General features: G+C 44.5%; 1 protein-coding gene across 7 annotated transcripts in view; it reads left to right on the top strand.

Moving 5' to 3' along the window:
- The window catches only part of MBNL3 (muscleblind like splicing regulator 3), a 123268-nt gene that overhangs the window by 70803 nt on the left and 32238 nt on the right, over positions 1–20227 (top strand). For all 7 annotated transcript variants that reach the window (XR_013835037.1, XR_013835038.1, XM_079962873.1 and 4 more), the window contains 3 exons: positions 13549–13713; positions 18142–18342; positions 19848–20084. Coding sequence is in view for 5 of the 7 variants with exons in the window: in XM_079962873.1 (XP_079818999.1) it covers positions 13549–13713; positions 18142–18342; positions 19848–20084 (603 nt within the window). In the remaining 2 variants the exon portion in view is untranslated. The remainder of the gene's footprint in view (positions 1–13548; positions 13714–18141; positions 18343–19847; positions 20085–20227) is intronic.

Genomic DNA, 20227 nt, shown 5'->3' with positions numbered 1-20227 from the left:
AGCTTTTCATGCAAATCCTCAAATTGTGCAGAATGTGTTAGCTTTAGAAGCAGGGGCAGCTAGCTGTTAGGGGTGAGTAAAAATCAATGATTTTTTAAAAATAAAATGAAATAAATTGGATTTTTAAAATTTAAATCAGATTTTTTTATTTAAATTGGATTTTTTAAATGAAATGCTTTTGGAGGAAAAATATTTCTAAAGATTTTCTCTTTAAGTTACATTCTAGTCCAAAGGCTATTCATCAGGAAATAAGGATTTGTTTAAAGTTTTTCATGTGTGCTAAAACTCTTAAGTTCTTTTTTAAAAAAATGTTTAAGCACATCAGTTAACAAACATGGATACATATGCTATAATGTTATTGTTTTAGTTAAATAAATTGTTTCAGTTGCTATGAAGGACATGGTATTTTTCTACTTCCAATAGAGTACAGCAAAAAAATTATCCAAATATAGTTGACTTATTAAACCTCACAATAATTTAATAATTATCTGTCTATATGTTTTTAATAGTATAATCAATCAGTAATTTTTATATAACTGTAAAAATTTATTTTTCCAAAAAGGAAACCTTCCTCCAGTTGTCAATATTAAGAGGATGCCAGCAAGGTTGAACCTTTCTGTAAAAGAAGGATTTAAATCAGGCATAGGCAAACTCTGCCCTCCAGCTGTTTTGGTAATACAGCTCCCATTATCCCTGACTACTGGTCCTGTTAGCTAGGGATGATGCGAGCTGTAGTCCCAAAACATCGGGAGGCCTGAGTTTTCCTATGCCTGATTTAAATCAAGTCTTACTAACTAGTGATTTAAATCGTGATTTAAATTGATTTGATTTTAATCAAATCCACCCTGGGGGCCAGAGAGCCACATTTTCTCATGGCCTGTCCTTCAGGGGCATATGCACACAAAGGCACACGCTTTTCAGATCAGTTGAGGGTGGGGAGGTTATTATTTCCTCTCTGCTCACTCATTAAAGCATGTTTTCCCAAACTTCTGTCTCCAGCTGTTTTTGCATCACCCGTGACCACTGGCCTTGCCAGCTAGGAATGATGGGAGTTGTAATCCAAAAACAGCTGGAGACCCAAGTTTGGGAAACACTGCATTAAAGAATCCATCCGGTGACCAGGGGGCAAGGAGGGTGGTTTACATCTGAGGGCTGGGCTGGGCAGAGAGGTTTAAATTTTTCTGCACTGTGCTGGCTTTAATTCTCCCACCTACCCATTCACTTTTTAACCATCTCTACCAAAATCAGTGTGGGTTGTTTTGGGGGGACAGGGTGAGATTTGCTTAGGGGGCTAGATTGGGGCCCCCAACCAGCATAGAAGGTGGTTAGCCACTGGTGCTTAAAGAATCAACTCCATAACAGTATTTCAGAGCCTGAAACATAGCCTAGGCAAGATAAGGCAGCTGTGTGCCAGAGCCCAGGAGCCCAGGATTGAGATCGGGTGCCAGGAAGGTGGTGTGAAAGAGCTCGCATCTGCCTCTACAAGGTTTGTTTTCAGGATAGAATCCTGACATTTGACAAGGTGCCCCATGATATTCTTGTAAAGAAGCTGGTAAAATGCGGTCTTGACTATGCTACCACTCAGTGGATTTGTAACTGGCTGACTGACCGAAGCCAAAGGGTGCTCATCAATGGTTCCTCTTCATCCTGGAGAAGAGTGACTAGTGGGGTGCCACAGGGTTCTGTCTTGGGCCCGGTCTTATTCAACATCTTTATCAACGACTTGGATGATGGACTCAAGGGCATCCTGATCAAATTTGCAGATGACACCAAACTGGGAGGGGTGGCTAACACCCCAGAGGACAGGATCACATTTCAAAACGACCTTGACAGATTAGAGAACAGATTAGAGACCTTGACAGATTAGAGCCAAAACAAACAAGATGAATTTTAACAGGGAGAAATGTAAAGTATTGCACTTGGGCAAAAAAAATGAGAGGCACAAATACAAGATGGGTGACACCTGGCTTGAGAGCAGTACATGTGAAAAGGATCTAGGAGTCTTGGTTGACCACAAACTTGACATGAGCCAACAGTGTGACGCGGCAGCTAAAAAAGCCAATGCAATTCTGGGCTGCATCAATAGGAGTATAGCATCTAGATCAAGGGAAGTAATAGTGCCACTGTATTCTGCTCTGGTCAGAGCTCACCTGGAGTACTGTGTCCAGTTCTGGGCACCACAGTTCAAGAAGGACACTGACAAACTGGAACGTGTCCAGAGGAGGGCAACCAAAATGGTCAAAGGCCTGGAAACGATCCCTTATGAGGAACGGCTAAGGGAGCTGGGCATGTTTAGCCTGGAGAAGAGGAGGTTAAGGGGTGATATGATAGCCATGTTCAAATATATAAAAGGATGTCACATAGAGGAGGGAGAAAGGTTGTTTTCTGCTGCTCCAGAGAAGCGGACACGGAGCAATGGTTCCAAACTACAAGAAAGAAGATTCCACCTAAACATTAGGAAGAACTTCCTGACAGTAAGAGCTGTTCAACAGTGGAATTTGCTGCCAAGGAGTGTGGTGGAGTCTCCTTCTTTGGAGGTCTTTAAGCAGAGGCTTGACAACCATATGTCAGGAGTGCTCTGATGGTGTTTCCTGCTTGGCAGGGGGTTGGACTCGATGGCCCTTGGGGTCTCTTCCAACTCTATGATTCTATGATTCTATGACATCTCCAACCCACCAAGGCAAAAGCAGCCCTCAGCCCGGTCAGTGGCTTTACAGAACCTCAGCACACATTCCCTCCTCCTGGGTCCCCGTCCCCAAGTCCTAAGGTCAAACTAGATGTGCCAGGCAGCACATGATGGTTCATGTGCATACACAAAGCTAATGTTAACAAGAAAAGGGCTTGCTATGCATGTCAAGGGATTGCATTGTCCTATTACTGCAGGGACTTACAAACACACAACCTGCTTTATAGGTGAATGGAGAAGCATGGCCAGCCCCTTGTTGTGTCCAGTTTGTGAACATGCTCGCCCAGCAAAATGATATTGAATCCATGGTGGTCTGCCATATAAGCTGGGTGGGCTGTGTTCTGGGTAGTGCAGGGCTGGTTTGGGGGATATTTGGCCATCATGCGGGAATGGAATGCAGAAAATGCAGTGAAACAGCACTGCTTTTCTCTCTCTTCATTCTTCACTTGGTTTGAAACAGAGGAATAAAGTTGTGAAATCCCATGGGGCGGAGTGGCACATGCCAATTATTCCATTGGGGGACTACAATGAAAAATGTGGTATTATTTACTTATTTATTTTATTTATTATTTATTTATTTTTATCGTTAAAAGGTACCATATTTGCTTTCAGATGTTTTTATTCTTGCAGTTCCGTAGATTTTTTTCCCTTTTAAATGGGAGAATGCGAATCCAGGGATAATAATGTTTTTGCTTAACCTTGGTCAGTTAAGAGTGTGTTTTGTTTCTTTCAGTATAAGCATATACTGTATTTTTTGCTCTATAAGACTCACTTTTTCCCTCCTAAAAAGTAAGGGGAAATGTGTGTGTGTCTTTTGGAGCGAATTCAGGCTGCGCAGCTATCACAGAAGCCAGAACAGCAAGAGGGATTGCTGCTTTCACTGTGCAGCGATCCCTCTTGCTGTTCTGGCTTCTGAGATTCAGAATATGTTTTTTTTTTTGTTTTCCTCCTCCAAAAACTAGGTGCGTCTTGCGGTCTGGTGCATCGTATAGAGCAAAAAATACGGTATATCTCCCTCCCACCCCCCAATACCCTTCTGTTTTTAGGAGCACATGTGAGAAGAATAGGGCTTTCAGTTGAGGCCTGTTAATTTCGGGAGATAGCATGAGTTAAAATGCCAAAACATTTGCTTCTCTGAGGTAATAAATCTTTGCACAGAATGACAGGGGGCAGTTATAGAGAAGTGGAATGTTCAGCTTGAAGACTGAATCTGATCACTTACCAATAGGAAATAGAGAACTCTTTGTTCAAGAGTTGACCTGATTAGTCTAGTGCCTTCCTTTACACCATGAGAGCTAGTAGCTTTAAAAAAATTAAAATGGGAAAGTTGATAGCTTCCATGTTGGTACTTTGAGCTGTAAGAAATTCACAGAGGCATTCCTTCAGAACATTTCTGACAAAAAGCATCTTGAGAGGATAAAGAAAGATTAGAACTGTTTGAGGGGTTCCAGTTAGTCTCCATAGATGTATGACTCCAAGAGACAAAACAGAATGAAGAATTGCAAAACAAGACAGTAGTTGTTGTTTAGTCATTTAGTCGTGTCCGACTCTAAAAGGCTAATTTGGCAAGCAGTTTTCAGAGACCGAATACTGGCTACCTCTTCCATCAGGGTAGCAAACCATGGTCTAGACGGCTTAGATTTCACATAAATTTGATCGTCTTATGCAATACTCCTTACAAACAATTTTCTAGGGGAATTATTGGCCTATTCTTGTTCTAGGAATACTTTGGGGAGGGTGAGGAAAGGGGAGGTTAGCTGGTGGGTATTCAGAATTAACCTTCCAGCTTCTGAAGTCATGATTGCATTTTCTGTTAATCCGCTTCTTGGCATGGCGTGGAGAAATTGAAACACCATTATTAGATTTGAGAGCTTTGCATGGCAATGTTAAGCATGGCAGAGGCATATTTCTGGGTCTCGAGGTCAGTCTGAGCACATCATGCAGACATTAGTCATGCTTGCTCTATACCTCCCGGCCAGTGCTTTTCCTGCAGGAGAAGTTGCTTGCCTGTTTAGCTGTGTTCTGATATCTAGACTTCCTCAATGAAATAGATTTATTTCTGGATGAAAAAGAGGCATGGGCTGGGCTTTGTGTTGTGGTTCAGGAAAGTTCATGGTTGTTTTTTTTTAGTCATAAGAACATAACAGCCTGCTGGATCAGGCCAATAACCCTTCTGGTCCAGCATCCTGTTCTTACAGGGGCCAAACAGATGCCTGCGGGAAACAGCAAGCAGGAACAACCCCCCTTCCTGTGGTTTACTTCCTTCCAGCACCTGGCATTCAAAAGCATTGCAGCCTCACAACTGGATTGCCATGCTGGCTAGTAGCCATAAACAGCCCCCTCCTCCTCCTCCATGATTTTTTCCAAGTTTGCGGCCATCACTGCCTCCCATAAGATCAAGTCCCACAGTTTAACCTTGCACTGTGGGAAGAAGGGCTTCCTTTTCCTGACCTTCCAAAATTCAGCTTCCTTGGGTGTCCCTGAGTTCAGGTGGTATGAGAGAGGAAGCAAACCCTTTTCTCTATGCATCTTGCTCCATAATTAAGGGGTGCCTTGTTTGGGGGGCAAATGTAGAGGCAGTTTCATTGAATGTCTGCAAGTTCTAGTGTTCTAAGAGGAGAAAAAATCTTTCAAATTTCGGTCATCTTGCCTCTTACGGTTCTCTAAGCTAAAAGGTCCCAAATGCTGCAACCTTTCTTCATAAGGGAATTGCTCTTATGAATCACCCCCTGATCATTTTAGTTACTTTTCTGAATCTTTTCAAACTCTACCATATCCTTTTTAAGATGAGGCAACCAGAATGGTACGCAGTAAGCAAGACCTGTACTCGGTACACATTGTTTGATGCATAGCTGGCCCTATCTTTAGGCAGAGTGTTACAGCTGCCTCAGGCGGCAAATACTTAGGAACCCTAACTGTTCCCTCTGGGTAACCTAAGCTGGCTTGCTCTATGCCCTGGTGCCTTCAAGTAGGGTGGAGGGTTCTGTCCTGTTTGCCAGTGTTAAAGTACGATTCAGTTTCTGTTCTGAAATTGGGATGGGGACATCTTTTCCTTTGCTCGAGGAAACAAAATATATTGGGTTGGCCCTGGCGGGGTTAGCTTTGTTCCTGGAGCCAAGATAAAATAAGACAGCAGCTACCTTTGAGTGCTGCTAGCTGGCAAATAACTTGTAATCTGAACCATTGTGATGTTGTGGGTGGTAGGTGTTGCTTTGCAGCCATGAGGTCTAGTAACTTTCAAAAAAAAAAGAGTTGGAGGTTTATCAGTTAATAGGATTAGGCCTCACTTGAGAACAGCAGAATAATTACTGCAGCAAGATAAATTTAGAAAGAGGGCTCTAGTGGCAAGAGCAGTCCACTTACTTCATTGTGGGAGGACACTCTTTCTTGCTCTCTCACGTGCCTTAGGCCTCCTTTACCCAACAAGCACAACAGAGTAGTATATGAACGGTATTGTTTTGAATGCTGCTGTTGTTATTATCAATTCCCTTGAGGTGGAAAACTTGCACCAAGGAGATGTTGACTTTCTCAATATGGAGGGTTTAAAAGGCAAAAACAGTGGGGCAGCATTCAGAAATAGTATCCTCCACTTGCAGTCTGAATTGGTACAAGTCTACTCTTAAAAGCCTGGTCCATCTCATTCTGCCACAGGCATTGGGAGGTTCATCTAAGTCCTTTATAGACCAGGAAGTCTCTGCCAGGATAACTACAGTATGTGAATTCTGCCTCTCTGTCTTTCCTTCTCTCTCCTTCAAACCCTTCCACATAACACACACAGAGCTAGATTGCCATCTGGAAAGGCAGCTCCCTGTGTTCTGTGAAGCCTTAAACACCTTTCAGTCATCCTCCCCAAATACTGGAGTTTCTACACAGTCATTCCCCTTGCTTCTCCCCCCTTCCTCCAATTTTCTGCCAATTCTTAATTGGGGCTGGGGGATAGGGTGAAAAGAGGACAGAGCTGCTGCACATTTAATTCACAACTATTAAAAGTGCAAGAGCCCTTGTCTGTTTTTTCACCAGGCCACCCAGCTTTTAACTGCCCCCTTCACTTGTGCAATGACAGCAGTTTGATGTGTACAACCAGCAAAAGATTGTATTTTGCTTCTCTCCAAGAAAAGCTTCACCTGCTCAGCAGATGTCTCTAAAAGATGCACACAGGGCAGTCTGTACCCCCTCCCTTTGTCATCCCTTGCACAATCTAGAATTTGTATGTTTCTTACGGCAGATTTCTGTTGTTTGAGCTTATGTTGTTCTGTGCACATGCTGATGGCGCTCTATCCGCCTTGCAAATCTTCCAGAATGTTTCAAGCCTGGAAAAACCTTTGCTAGTCATTTGTGGCCTGTTTGTTTTGTTTGTTTGCTTTTTTAAAAACTTCTATAAACAATCCCTGCCAGCTCATCTGGAAGTGATTTTTAACTCACACCAGGTGAGTAACTGTTTATAAGCCAGCATTATATATGGAGAAGAAAATTTCTGGAGCGAGTCACCTTCCTGTACCTTTTGTGATCTCAGGAAAGCGCTGGAAAATGTGTCCCACATTTCCTGGCATGGGCTGCTTATCCAGATTGAAACTAAATTGTCAGCTCATATGGGCTGTTATTTATAAATCCAGGAACTGTTTATGTTCATTAGGCTGTTGATTTTCTAAACTATGCAGCAACACAAATACAAACTGCCCTGTGTCATTGCTGCACTTGATTTTAATTTCCACACACACACCACCCCCTCCTTCCAAGTAAACTGAATCTTGCCACTGGTAATACTACTTTGATGCAGACTTCTTCTTTTTTTATGTTTCTTTTCCAAATACAATGTGGATAATGGGTACAGCCCTAGAATGACTGAGAACTTAGTCCAATATTTTTTAAAAAAGTTCCATACTGTATGTTTTATCCATTTCTGTGCTTGCATCCTATACAGATTATTCATAATCATCAGAATGTATATACAGTGGTACCTCGCAAGACGAATGCCTCGAAAGACGAAAAACTCGCAAAACGAAAGAGTTTTTCGTTTTTTGAATTGCTTCGCAAGACGGATTTCCCTATGGGCTTGCTTCGCAAGACGGAAACGTCTTGCAAGTTTGTTTCCTTTTTCTTAAAACCGGGCATTCACTTCAAGGAGCAACTCATAGCACGCGGTGTGGTAGCCTTTTTTGAGGTTTTTGAAGACTTGGGTGATTTTTGAAGCTTTTCCAAAGTCCGTGCTTCGCAAGACGAAAAAATCGCAAGACGAAAAAACTCGCGGAACGAATTAATTTCGTCTTGCGAGGCACCACTGTAATGCTTTCCTCAAGTGCTCAAATCACTATGAGGTCCATCTGCACTGTACATTTAAAGCATTCTCATCCCACTTTAAACAGCCATGGCTCCCCCTAAAGAATCCTGGGAACTGTGGTTTGTTAAGGGCCCTGAGAGTTGTTAGGAGGCCCCCTCCCCCTCACAGAACTTCAGTTCCCAGAGTTCCCTGGGCAAAGGGATTGATGGTTAAGCCATTGCTTTCACTGACTATCCCCTCCCCCACGCAGCCACCTGGCCTGGGGCTGTGCCTACCGTCTAGTTCTGCGAGGTTCTGTCAGTTTCAGTTTCCCATTTCTCTAGTCTTCAGTTGGGGCCTCCTAATCTTTGCATTGCTTCTGCGTTCATTTGTTTTTAAAGTCCTCGTGAAAATTCACCACCATCTCCGCTCAGATTTCTCAGATTTTTGTGTATAGTTTTGCCTGGTGTGCACATTGTCACAAGCAGTTTCCCTCTTATATTATGTATTTGATTTCTATCCCTCTTCCTCCCAAAGTGGGCAAACAATAATATAGTAAATTAAATAAAAAAATTCCTTCCAGTAGCACCTTAAAGACCAACTAAGTTAGTTCTTGGTATGAGCTTTCGTGTGCATGCACACTTCTTCAGATACCATTCTTCAGATGTATCTGAAGAAGTGTGCATGCACACGAAAGCTCATACCAAGAACTAACTTAGTTGGTCTTTAAGGTGCTACTGGAAGGAATTTTTCTTTTTCTTTTTCTTTTCTTTTTTTTTTACTATGGCAGACCAACACGGCTACCTATCTGTAATAGTAAATTAAAGCGGGAAAAGGGTATACTGTACTTAAAATAAAATATTCAAAACAATTAAAACCATCTAAAAATACTTTTAAATAGTTTCTCAAATGCAGTTTATACGATATTTTATGTGTACACATGTGTGTGTTTATGAGCAGTTTACCCATATATCTTCAGTTTCGCCTTCATTATTTGGTTGGGTGAACTGCATCACTAAATTTTGAGACTAAGCCTACGTACGCATAACTGGTGTAACCACATTTTGTGCTCCTTCTTCCTTGTGCCTCCCTGTGTTCATTTTTAGATTGTAAGCACCTTTGGGCAGAGACCAGTCTTCCAATAAAGCACATTGATAGTGGTATAACAGAAGAAACAAAAATGGTGGTGATATTTGGTTGTGCTGCAGAGTCCAGGACATACCCGCCCCCAGTGTATTTATCCATGGGCTGCTTCTATCTCAAAAGGCATATTGAGAGCTGAGCCTACTCAAATTCCTAGGTTTAGAGCATGGCTGGAATCTCTGGGAATGAGATGGGGTAGTGTGCAGCAGCAGCAGCAACTGCTATTTGTAGTCATGAAGGTGGCACCTCAGCATTTATTCTCTGGGGCCTGAATGTTCTCTGCTTCCCCATCTGCACAGAACAAACGAGCAAGCAGGCAGCCTGGCTCCTCTGTTTCATAGCGTTTTGCGCACGCACACCCGTCGAATGTAGGCAGAGGAAGGTCAGAGGCACTTGCATCCTCAGATGTCCTTGAGAGGGAGATTCAATCAGGCAGGGAAAGTTGTGGAATTGGATTACGAGATTTGCAATGAAAGTGTGACACGTGGGTGGGGAGCGGATAGAGGAAGGGTAACTGCACTTTCCTCTTCTCCGTTATTCTTGATAATTGTTGGGTGTCTAGAAGAAGTGCAAACTGAATCACAGCGTTTTGCAAATGACACATGCCAGTGAAACATGCTGCACACATTTAGGCCACCCTGAGATATTCAGATGCAGGGCAGTATACAGATGTAATAAATAACAACAACAGCAACAATTTCCCAGAGAACACAACCTCCCCCCTTCCCCACCCTAGGTTGGGGTTTTTTATGCCTTTCTCCAGCCATCCCTTTCCCCAGAGCCATCATATGCATGGAATCTTCCTCCTTCCCAGTGTTTCTACCCCACCATTCCCAGACCATTGGCATTTCTGCTAGGACTGATGAAAGATGGAATCCCAAAACACTGGGCAGGCCGCAGGTTCCCCTGATCTACATAATACTGATTCTGATGACTCACAACATACACAAGTTGCAAAATAGGTTGCTTATGCCATCATCCCCAAACACTATGAAATTTGTAAAGGGGTGGTGGAGCTCAGTGGTAGAGCAGGTGGCCCCAGGTTCCACCCCCAGCATCTCCAGGGAGGCCTGGGAGAAGATGCAACTGTCTGAAAATTCAAGAGAGTTGCTGACAGTCCATGCGTACCAGGGATGGAGTCCCTGTGGTCTCCAGCTGTAGCTAAACTACAGTTCCCCTCTTCCTTGACCATTGGCTGGGGTTGATGGGAACTGGAGTCCCGCAGTATCTGTAGGGCTACTGGTTCCCCACCCCGGTGCAAACAGTACTAAGCCGAGTGGACCAACTTCCCACCTTTCTTTAAAACTGGATATCCTGTGATGTAGGAATTACGAAGGGCTACAACGCAGGGCTAGAGGACCTGTTTTGCATGCAGAAAATCTAACATTCAACAGGCACCTCCAGGCAGGGCTGGGAGTGTTCCCTGGCATGAAATCCTACCAGTCAGTGTTGAGCAAGATGGGCCAATGGCCTGACTTGGCAGAAAGCAAGCTTCCCAAGTTTTTGTAGGTTCACACCTTCTAAGTGGAGTTTTTTATACCAGCTCGTATCTATATTGGATCTGCAAAGTATATATGTGCTGTCGTACATACCCAGGATTTATTGGGAGCTAGGGCTCAGCTCCCACTATCATTACCCAGCAGCATACAAAGTGATGAAAACAAGAGCACTTCTGCGCATACATAGATTGCTGCTCTCTTCTCAGCAACATATATATGCCAACAGTGATATTTATGAGAAAGGAAAACTGATCAGAGGGAAAGAGTTTGTGGGGTAATTTGGTCACATTAGTTCCTAGGAATGCAATGTTCTTCCAAGCTGTTGAGTTTAAAATTTACGTGTGCCACAAATATGATCAGAATGTAAGAAGAGTCCTTTCAGAAACACACACTGGCCAGCTCAGCTCATTTCCTTAGAACTGTACGCCTTGTGCATGCCAAACGTTAAGCTGATGCAGCCTTCGGAGGAGCATGTCCATCCAGCCTAGTTCTGGGTCTGCTGCAAGTGGTGGCAGCTCTCCATGGTCGGAGCAACAGGGAGACGGTGGCCTTTGGCTTCTTTGCTGACCCAGGATTCTTTTTTTATTTTATTTTTAATGGGTTGCTGGGGATTAAACCTGGGTCCCCCCTCCCTGCATGCAAAATAGGTATTCCACCACTGAATTCTCCAAAGATGTAGAATATTATTATTACCATTGGCGGTAAAGCAGGAGAGAATGTCAAGAGACGAACTTTGAGTTGCATAGTAATGCCAGGAGAAGCTGGAGGCTTTTCTCGCAGTATCTGCTCTGAATTTATTAGGAACTTCAAGCAAATGTTGACACCAGAGCCCACCGCACCCTCAGATTTTTGCATGAAAACAAATGTGTGTATTGTCCATTTGGTTTGCTTTAAAAGCATTCATGGAGGAGAATGCGATCAGTGGCGATGAGACATGATGTCTGTGCTCTTCCTTCATGGCCAGAGGCTTCTGAAAACCAGTTGCTGGAAACTGCAGGAGAGGAGAGTTGCTCAAGTTGTGCTCAAGTCCTGCTTGCCGATTCTCCATTGGGGCATCTAGCTGGCTGCTGTGAGAACAGGATGCTGGACTAGATGGGCCATTGGCCTGATCCAGCAGGCTCTTCTTAACGTTCCTCAGTTCGCTTCATCAAATGCTTGTAGTGCAACCCTCAGCTGTCAGGCATGATTTTATATGCATGATTGCAAAAGGGAAGAGAAATGGGAAAGTGGGAGTTTAGTGGCAATAAAATGCAGAAGAAGAAGAAAGATACAGCCTGTGACAATTCATTCTGAGCTTAAATGCATGCGGAGTAAGCACTATGGTCGTTTGCAACATCAGTAACAGGTGATATAGTAATCTTCAAGGCTGCTTTCAGAGAGACACTTCCCCCCCACCCAAGCTTATCTGACACGCTGTAGAGTTGCTGATCAAAATGACGACTATTTCAGTGAAATCTTGGCTCAGGGATCAAACTTCCGGGGAAGCCAGAAGTGTGCTTCTTAACCGCGCCCACACATTGTTCCCAGATTCCTATGAATGCAAAAACATCTAAGCAGATTTATCCTAAATTTGGTCAAAAGGCATGGTGACATGAGCCTTCCATGTCCAGTCTGTGCTTCTGCTAGAAGGAATTTGTATACATTGCTCTAAAGCAGGGATAGGCAACCTAAGGCCCATGGGCAGCCCAATCGCCTTCTCAGTACGGCCTGCGGACGGTCTGGGAATCAGCTTGTTTTTACATGAGTAGAATGTGTTATTTAAAAGGCATCTCTGGCTTATTTGCTGGGCATAGGAATTTGTTCATTTCCCCCCCTCCAAATATATATATATATATATATATATATATAGTCGTCCCCCCATGGTCTGAGGGTCGGTGGACCGGCCCACAGCTGAAAAAGATTGCTGACCCCTGCTCTAAAGCCTCATAAACATTCTGATCTATCAAAAGACTGGACCGCCTTTAGAGAAGGTGTAGTTTTTGGAAAGGCAGACCTAGTGCCATTGATGTGGTGCAGGATTGATGGGGTGGGGCAAAAGTGGATCCTTTGCAAGATCCAGAATAAGAAAAGGCGGGGGGGACCTAGGACCATGGCCTCCACATGCAGTGGAAAAGGAGCTTGTGTATATGGTGACACAGTTCTGGGAGTGGAATGATCACTTTCTCTTCACATGGAGTTTTTACAAAAGGAAGTTTTGGAAAACATGGTCCACCAACTGCAGGTTAAACCACATTTTTCAAAACTTCCTTTTGTAAAAACTCCATGAAGAGAAAAGTAGCTCAGCAAGGAATTGCTGGCACTGTAACCAAGGGGTGGCCAACCTGTTTGGGCCATTGAGCACATTTGGAATTTTGAGAACGTGCTTGTGGGCACCAGGCACAATATGGTTGCTGGGTCAGTGTGCAGAGCCCACAATGGCAGCCACATCTAAGACAGGACCACAAAAGTGGGTCGTCGTCGTCGTCGTCGTCCCCCCCCCCCCCCCCGCATAAAGTACCTCAACAATGGGGGGTGGGGAAGGCATCTACATCACCCAGACTCCCTCAAGGAAATAAACTCTTTGCATCTTTCCTCTGTTTCCTGGCATCCACTCCTGGCATCCAGTGAAATGTGGGCAAGTTAAAAAGGATGTATGTTCAGTGCATAAGACTTGGGTCACATCTATATTATACAAACATAAATTTAAAGCATATGACTTCCCCCCTCCCCAGGAATCATGGGAGCTGCAGTCAGTTAAGGGTACTGGGAATTGCAGTTCCTGAGATTCTTTGGGGCAGGAAGCCAAGGCGGTTAAAGATGCTTTAAATGTATGGTGTGGATTGAGTCAGTGCAAACAAAACTGAGCAGGAAGAATCTTGAATATGTTGTGGATTTGGGGGGGGGGGGTTTGTTACTGAGATCTTTTGTGGGTGCTAAAGGAAGCACTGGCCTAGCTCAGCAAAACATTTCGCATTTCCCCCCAGGGTCGCTGCACTCGAGAAAACTGCAAATACCTTCATCCTCCGCCGCACTTAAAAACACAACTCGAAATCAACGGACGTAACAACCTGATCCAGCAAAAGACAGCCGCAGCCATGTTTGCACAGCAAATGCAGTTCATGCTACCGGGAGCACAATTGCAGCCAATTGTAAGTTGCCTTGCAAACCCACTTTTGCAACAGTGATTTCACATCCTAGTCTGCAGCCAATCCTTGCCCACGATTTAAGCATTCTGATGTTACACTTAACTGATGCAACACATAACCATGGTTAAGGAAGACGACCCTTGGTGCTACAATCTGTACAGGACACTTATAGTCCATAAATGCATAAAACTCAAGTTACTCTTGTAAGAAGTACCATTTAGTTTTGGGATGACTCCTGTTCGGCATGAATTGTAAAATATGGGGTGAATGGTTTAACTTTCACCTTTTAAAGCCCTTAATGGTTTAGAATCAGGTAACTTGAACAACCTCCTTCACTCCTTCCATCTTGCATGTCCCTTATGCCTTCATAAACCTTCTGAGCTGCCCCAGCCATCCCTCAATATTTTCAGACAGGCCTTGGTAAAATACCTCTTTTTCTACAGCCTTTATTGTAAATTGGACTGCAGTGTGTTCATCTTTTTGGGGGCTATTATGTATGTGCTGGCTTTTTTTAAAAAAAATAGTTTTTATTAAGGTTTTTCATCTTACAAAGCAAACAGATAAGCAGGGAAAGGTGCATATATTGTCTCCACTTCCAATCCATAGTCATTTTCAAGTGATGTGCTGGCTTCTTAAAGAGTATTCTGCACTATGGATGTCTGAAACATTTTTAAATTGTCTTTGTATTTCCCAAGTTGAGCTGGCCCCAGTTTTAAGCCGAACTGAGACTCCTGTTTATGATGTTCTGCATTTTTTTAATAGAAAAAGTAAAATTATATGCCAAAGCAACTCAAATTCTCAGCTAAGAAAACATGGAGTTATGGAGTTCAACTTCAATGTATTTTGCAAGAGTGTGTGTATTTGTTTATTTTTGCAAGGTTCTCAGTCTGTAAGGCATGTGTAGGTGTTCAGGAACCCTCAGAGGCATTGTGGGTGGCAATAAATTTTCAGAACCCAGGGGGCAAACAAAGAATGTTTAAACCACAAGTTCTGCTTTCCTGAATAAATCATTCTTATCAGACACATTAAAAAGTGTGTCCATTTCCCAACCCGCTACTTGGTGGTGCTTTTCAGCAATCAGAACAAGGAACCTCGTCCAATAATCCAGATATCCTCCAGGCAGAGATGAACAAAACAGTAACTTGCACCGTGACAAAACTTGTCTGGAGGAAGATTGGTCTAAACTTCTGGGATCACACAACCCACCCACTCAACACCAACCCATAAAATCCAGTTTATGTTGGTGAGACAAAGTAACATAACACAACAAAACTCACTGAGCTCAGATGCCCGTTGAAAAATTTGGGGCCCCTTCATCAGGTTTAGCTCGCTGACAATTTGTGTCAGGATTTGGCCTAATGCAATTACCTGTGACCGGGTTACAAAGGCCTTAAAATAGACCAAACAATTGAATACTGGTGGAACAAGGACAGGTTCTACAACAGTTGTATAAAAGGCAACTGATTTGCAATGCTCTGATTTGAGTCTGCTGTGGTCACATTGTGTAGGGTGGGGAACCAAGTCATTTTACAAAGGCCTGTTTTCACTCTCACTTTGAGACTGGGTGGCATGGGATACTGACACAGCTCACAGAACAGAATGTAAATCTTAAATTAGGACTGAAACATCTCATTCAGAGATAGCCAGTATGGTGAGCTGTAGATGTTGTAGGACCACAACTCTCATCACCCCCAACCAGCTTGGCCAGCCAATGGTCAGGAATGATTTCAGTTTGTAGTCTAGCCATATCTGGTGGGTGTCCAGTTGGCTTTCCCTGGTCTGAGTAATGGGGAGGAGGGTTGTGACGGACAGCTGAACCAGACCAGCATCTGGTGCTGCAATCCCCCTGAAATGAGCCTCCCTCTGATTGGCTGTCAAGACAGACAGTCAGAGGTGGGCGGAGCCAGCACTTTGGGCAGGAGAACAAAAGGTGCCGTTTCTGAGGGAGAGTGTCAGTTAGAGCTGGATTTGGGATGGGGGACAGGGAGCAGGAGAGGGTTTGTCTGAGGGAGAACTGGCTCTGAGGAGAATACCTGTAGCTAGAGGGAAGCTAAGCCGTGGCTTAGCGAGGGAGGCCGTGTGGAGCGTCTTGGGAGAGGATTCAGACAGGAGTTAAAGTGGAGGGCTGAGTCTGAGGCAGGAGCTGGGGGGACAGGCACTCCCTGGGGCTCATTCCTGTCAGGAACAGAGGGTACCTCTAGGTACCTCTAGGTAAAGAAGACCCCCAAACCAGAAAGAAGGGGTGAGGGGATCCCTCAGGTCTGTTACACTAACTGGAATACCTCAGGAGGGGGTTGCTAAGGGAGAGGGGAACTGGCAAAAAGCACCCCTCGCTCATGAAACAAATGAATAAATGATAAAGAAAGCTGTGCTATGTTAAAAGTATTAACCTGCCATGATTAAGCAAAAGGACCCAGAGAGAAGTAACAGAAATTGAAGTATAACAGCTGATTTCTGAGTAACAAGTTTAAGAAAGGCTGTGCCTATACTGCTGTGTTTAAGCCTGTGACATCATTGTATTCAGTTTAAGTGATAAGTTAACTTCTATCTGAAAGAACGCATCTCCTGACCCAACTTAGTTTCACAAACTTCTTATTTCTGTTAATAAAACTTTTTTTGTTTGTTCAGCTCCTGCCTAAGGCTCTAAATCACTTAAGTTTTCCCTCGCACAAGACCCACACAAGATAGCCTGTGGTAAATTATAGACATCCATTTAATTGGCATACCATGAGGTGGGGGCAGTTAGCAGGCTAGGTCCACTACTTTATTGGTGGCTAATGGTGGGATCCGCTAGAAGGAATTATTGGTTTGTTTTGGTTTTTATTTTATTGTGTACTTTTTATATTGTATTTTTATGTTGTGAACCGCCCTGAGATCTATGGACAAAGGGCGGAATCATCATCATCATCATCATCACATCTACAAACAGGGGTGAAGAACCTTATTTCTCTCTGGGAGGCAGGGGCTGCATCCCCTCAGGGACAGTCTGCCTGAGGGGTATATGCTGATACTGTAGAAAGGAAAAGTTGATGGGGCAATTTCCCTATCAGGAAAGATTTCAGCATGGGGGAGGACGTTAGTTTAGAGCAGTGGTTTTCAAGCAGGGTGCCGTGGCATGCTGGGGTGCCTTGGATGATGGTCAGGACAACCCTGACCTCTGTCTCTCTTCCCTCCCTCCTCTGATGCCCTCTCTCATCTCTGCCTCCCAAAGGCTTGCCCAGCTGTTTGCTGCAGCAGCCCTGGCTATAAGCTCCTCAGGCAAATGGTGCCTCTGGGAGGTGCAGTTCAGTGACCAGGGGCTGCTGCTAGAGGACTTCCAAGGAGAGTGGAAAGGAGAGGCGGCTGAGGGAACACTCCACAAGGGAGGGTGTTCAAAAAGGGGTGAGGGACTGCCAGCTCTGCAGGCAAGGGGAGACATTGCTGAGCTCCTGAGCCCCACAGGGGTGCTGCAGAAAGAAGGTAGTCCGTCAAGGAAGCCGTGGACTCAAAAAGGTTGAAAACCTTTGGTTTAGAGGAATTGTGAATAAGAGGTAACATGAAAGAAGTGTATAACATGCATGGCATTGAGAAAGTGGATAGAGAAAGAATTCTTTTTCTTGTAACACTAGAATACATAGCCATCCAATGAAAAGTGAATGTTGGAAGATTCAGGACAGAAAAAAGAAAGTGCCTCTTCTTACACTGCATAGTTAAACTATGGAACTCTCTCCCCAGGAGACAGTGATGGCCTCCAACTGGGATGCCTTTAAAAGAGGATTAGACAAATTCATGGAGGAGGAGGAGGAAGAGGCTATCAGTGGCTAATAGCCAGGATGGCTGTGCTCTTCCTCCACTGTCAAAGGCAGTACATTTCTAAATCCTAGTTGCTAGAAATTGCAGGAGAGGATAGTGCTCTTGTGCTCAGGTTCTGTTTTTCTTAGGCTGGCTGGAAGCAAGGCTAACAGTGGGCAGCCAAAAGTGTAATGTAAAACTGAAGTGACGTATTGATTCTAGACATGTGTTGCTTTAAGAAACCCAAAAGGTACCAGCCCTTTTGTCTATGCCAGGGGAGCTTCTTGCCAGCTTATCTGCCATGCCTCTCATGTCCAGAATTGGCTTGATCCCTTAACTCCCACCGGTGAATGTTTAATTGCAAGGTGCAGGGTAGGGGGACTGTGTTAATTGCCCAAGGTGCCTCCTTAATTGTGCTATTAAGCTCTTAACGATCATTGGCTGTTCCTTGTCCATACCGATGAAGATGCTTCTTGTGCTTGAAATGCTCCATGCACATCTGAATCAATGAAAGCAGGAGGAGAAGACCAGAAGCAAACCAAGAGGATTAATAGACTGAGCACAAGCCAGTGCTGGGGGTACAGGGGGTTGGACACAGGACCAGTGCATTCTTAGACCCTGCTAACTCCATGACCATTGCTTTCTCCTCTTTCTTGGCAGACAACTTTTCCTGTGACTCCTTCGCTTGCAACTAGCCCCACCATGGCATTCAGTCCCTACCTAAGTCACGTCTCTCCTGGAATGGGCTTGGTTCCTGCAGAGCTGTTGCCAAATACACCTGTCCTGGTGTCTGGGAACCCAGCTGTTTCTGTGGCAGGGAGCTCCACTGGGCAGAAAATGATGAGGACAGACAAACTGGAGGTATCTTGCACCCTGTACCAAATGGTGGTAGTTGCTTTGCTTAGATGAGGAAGGCAGTTCTTAACCAAATTTAACTGGGCACCTTTTGCCTAAATGTGCTTGCCCTATGGAAGTTCTGCTGTGAGAGAGGAGAGGGGTCCGGATTCTGAAACACTTTCTTCGTTATGGCTCGGAACTAATTCCCCATTTTTTGAAGTCTTAGCTATACCAGTTCCTTGAGAACAGTGTAACGTGTATCTTGTTTGACCTCTTAATCCAAAGACAAGGAAGCTCTTAAAGCCTTTTTCTTAATTGGTGCTGGAGTACACATCATCCCTTTTTCATAAGTTGAAGATCACTGTTTGCTTAAAATTGCTTCCCAGCTTCTGTCATCTAGTATGGGTTTGAGAGTTATGTTGTAAAAAACGGAGTCAAGGGTCACGGGCTCAGTCAGAAGGGCTTTCAGGAGTGTTGCTAATAAAGTGGAACTGCCTCTACCTGACCCAAATCCCCAGGACTTGTTTGAAAAACCAAGGAAATCCTGCAGTAAGAGGTTGCTTATTCAGTGCTGTCATCTTGGATCAGCAAACCTTGTTTACATGGGTGGGAGATTCCAGCTGGTTTTATTTCTTCCAGCCCTCCTTGCTCACCATCTCAGGTCTCTACAGGCTGGCACAGAATTCTGAAATCGATGCAACCTTCTATCCCCTAGAAAATAACTGCCCTACCGTTTCAGTAGCTAACAGTTCAGTAGAAAATGGAAGTGAACCAGGAGCCCCTATTAATATAGCGGCTGCACTTCTTCAGTAAAATAGGTGTGATCTTGCTTCTGTTGGCTGGGAGGAGCTGTCACTCAGTGGCAGAGAATCTGTAAAGCATGCAGAAGCTCCCAGCAGAGAACAGGGTCTCACAGCCAAGCAGAGCAGGATTTAACCCCTGCTCATCAGCTGGGGATTGTGCCGCAAACCTCTTCCTCAGTGCATTGCTTTTTGCAGTGCCTTGCAAGGTCCTTTGATGTCCCAGCTTCAGAACTTTAAAGCACCTTGCACATGACATCACACTGATTGCCAGGTGGGTGACACTGTCTGTGATTTGGCCTGTGAGGCCAACCCTGATAAGGATCTGCCCCATAGAGCCAAAAAGTTTCCACAACCCTGCTTTAAATAAACGGGAGGTGCAATGAGACGAAACATGACACTTACAGTGGTACCTCAGGTTACATACACTTCAGGTTACAGACTCCGCTAACCCAGAAATAGTGCTTCAGGTTAAGAACTTTGCTTCAGGATGAGAACAGAAATCGTGCTCTGGCGGCACAGCAGCAGCAGGAGGCCCCATTAGCTAAAGTGGTGCTTCAGGTTAAGAACAGACCTCCAGAATGAATTAATTACTTAACCCGAGGTACCACTGTAGTTGAGGGGCAGCTGAGCCCTTTGTGTTCACATTAGGAGGAAAATGGAGAAGTGGTTTTTCCTGGGTGTTTTCGTGTGTTTTTCCTGGTTCAAATAATGTGGCTTTCTTTTAAGGTTTGCCGGGAGTTTCAGCGTGGCAACTGCACACGTGGCGAGAATGACTGCCGTTATGCTCACCCAATAGATATTGCCATGATAGACACAAATGAGAACACCGTGACGGTGTGCATGGATTACATCAAAGGGCGATGCTCCCGGGAGAAATGCAAGTACTTTCATCCCCCTGCTCACCTGCAAGCCAAAATCAAGGCAGCTCAACACCAGGTGAATCAAACCGCTGCAGCCGGAATGGTAAGGGGGCCATCGCCCAACAAGGCCTTTGCAAAATGTTGTGTGTTTGGCCCACAAGGAGAGACGGAGGGGCAAGGGGAACCTCCCCCACCTTTTGTAATAGCATCAGAGTGTCCCATCACATCTCAGCATACACAGTCCAG

This window comes from Podarcis cretensis, assembly GCF_951804945.1.
Source record: "Podarcis cretensis genome assembly, chromosome: Z".
NCBI lineage: Eukaryota > Metazoa > Chordata > Lepidosauria > Squamata > Lacertidae > Podarcis > Podarcis cretensis.
The sequence above is the reverse complement of the archived record's forward strand: the minus strand, read 5'-3'. Positions and strand labels throughout refer to the sequence as shown.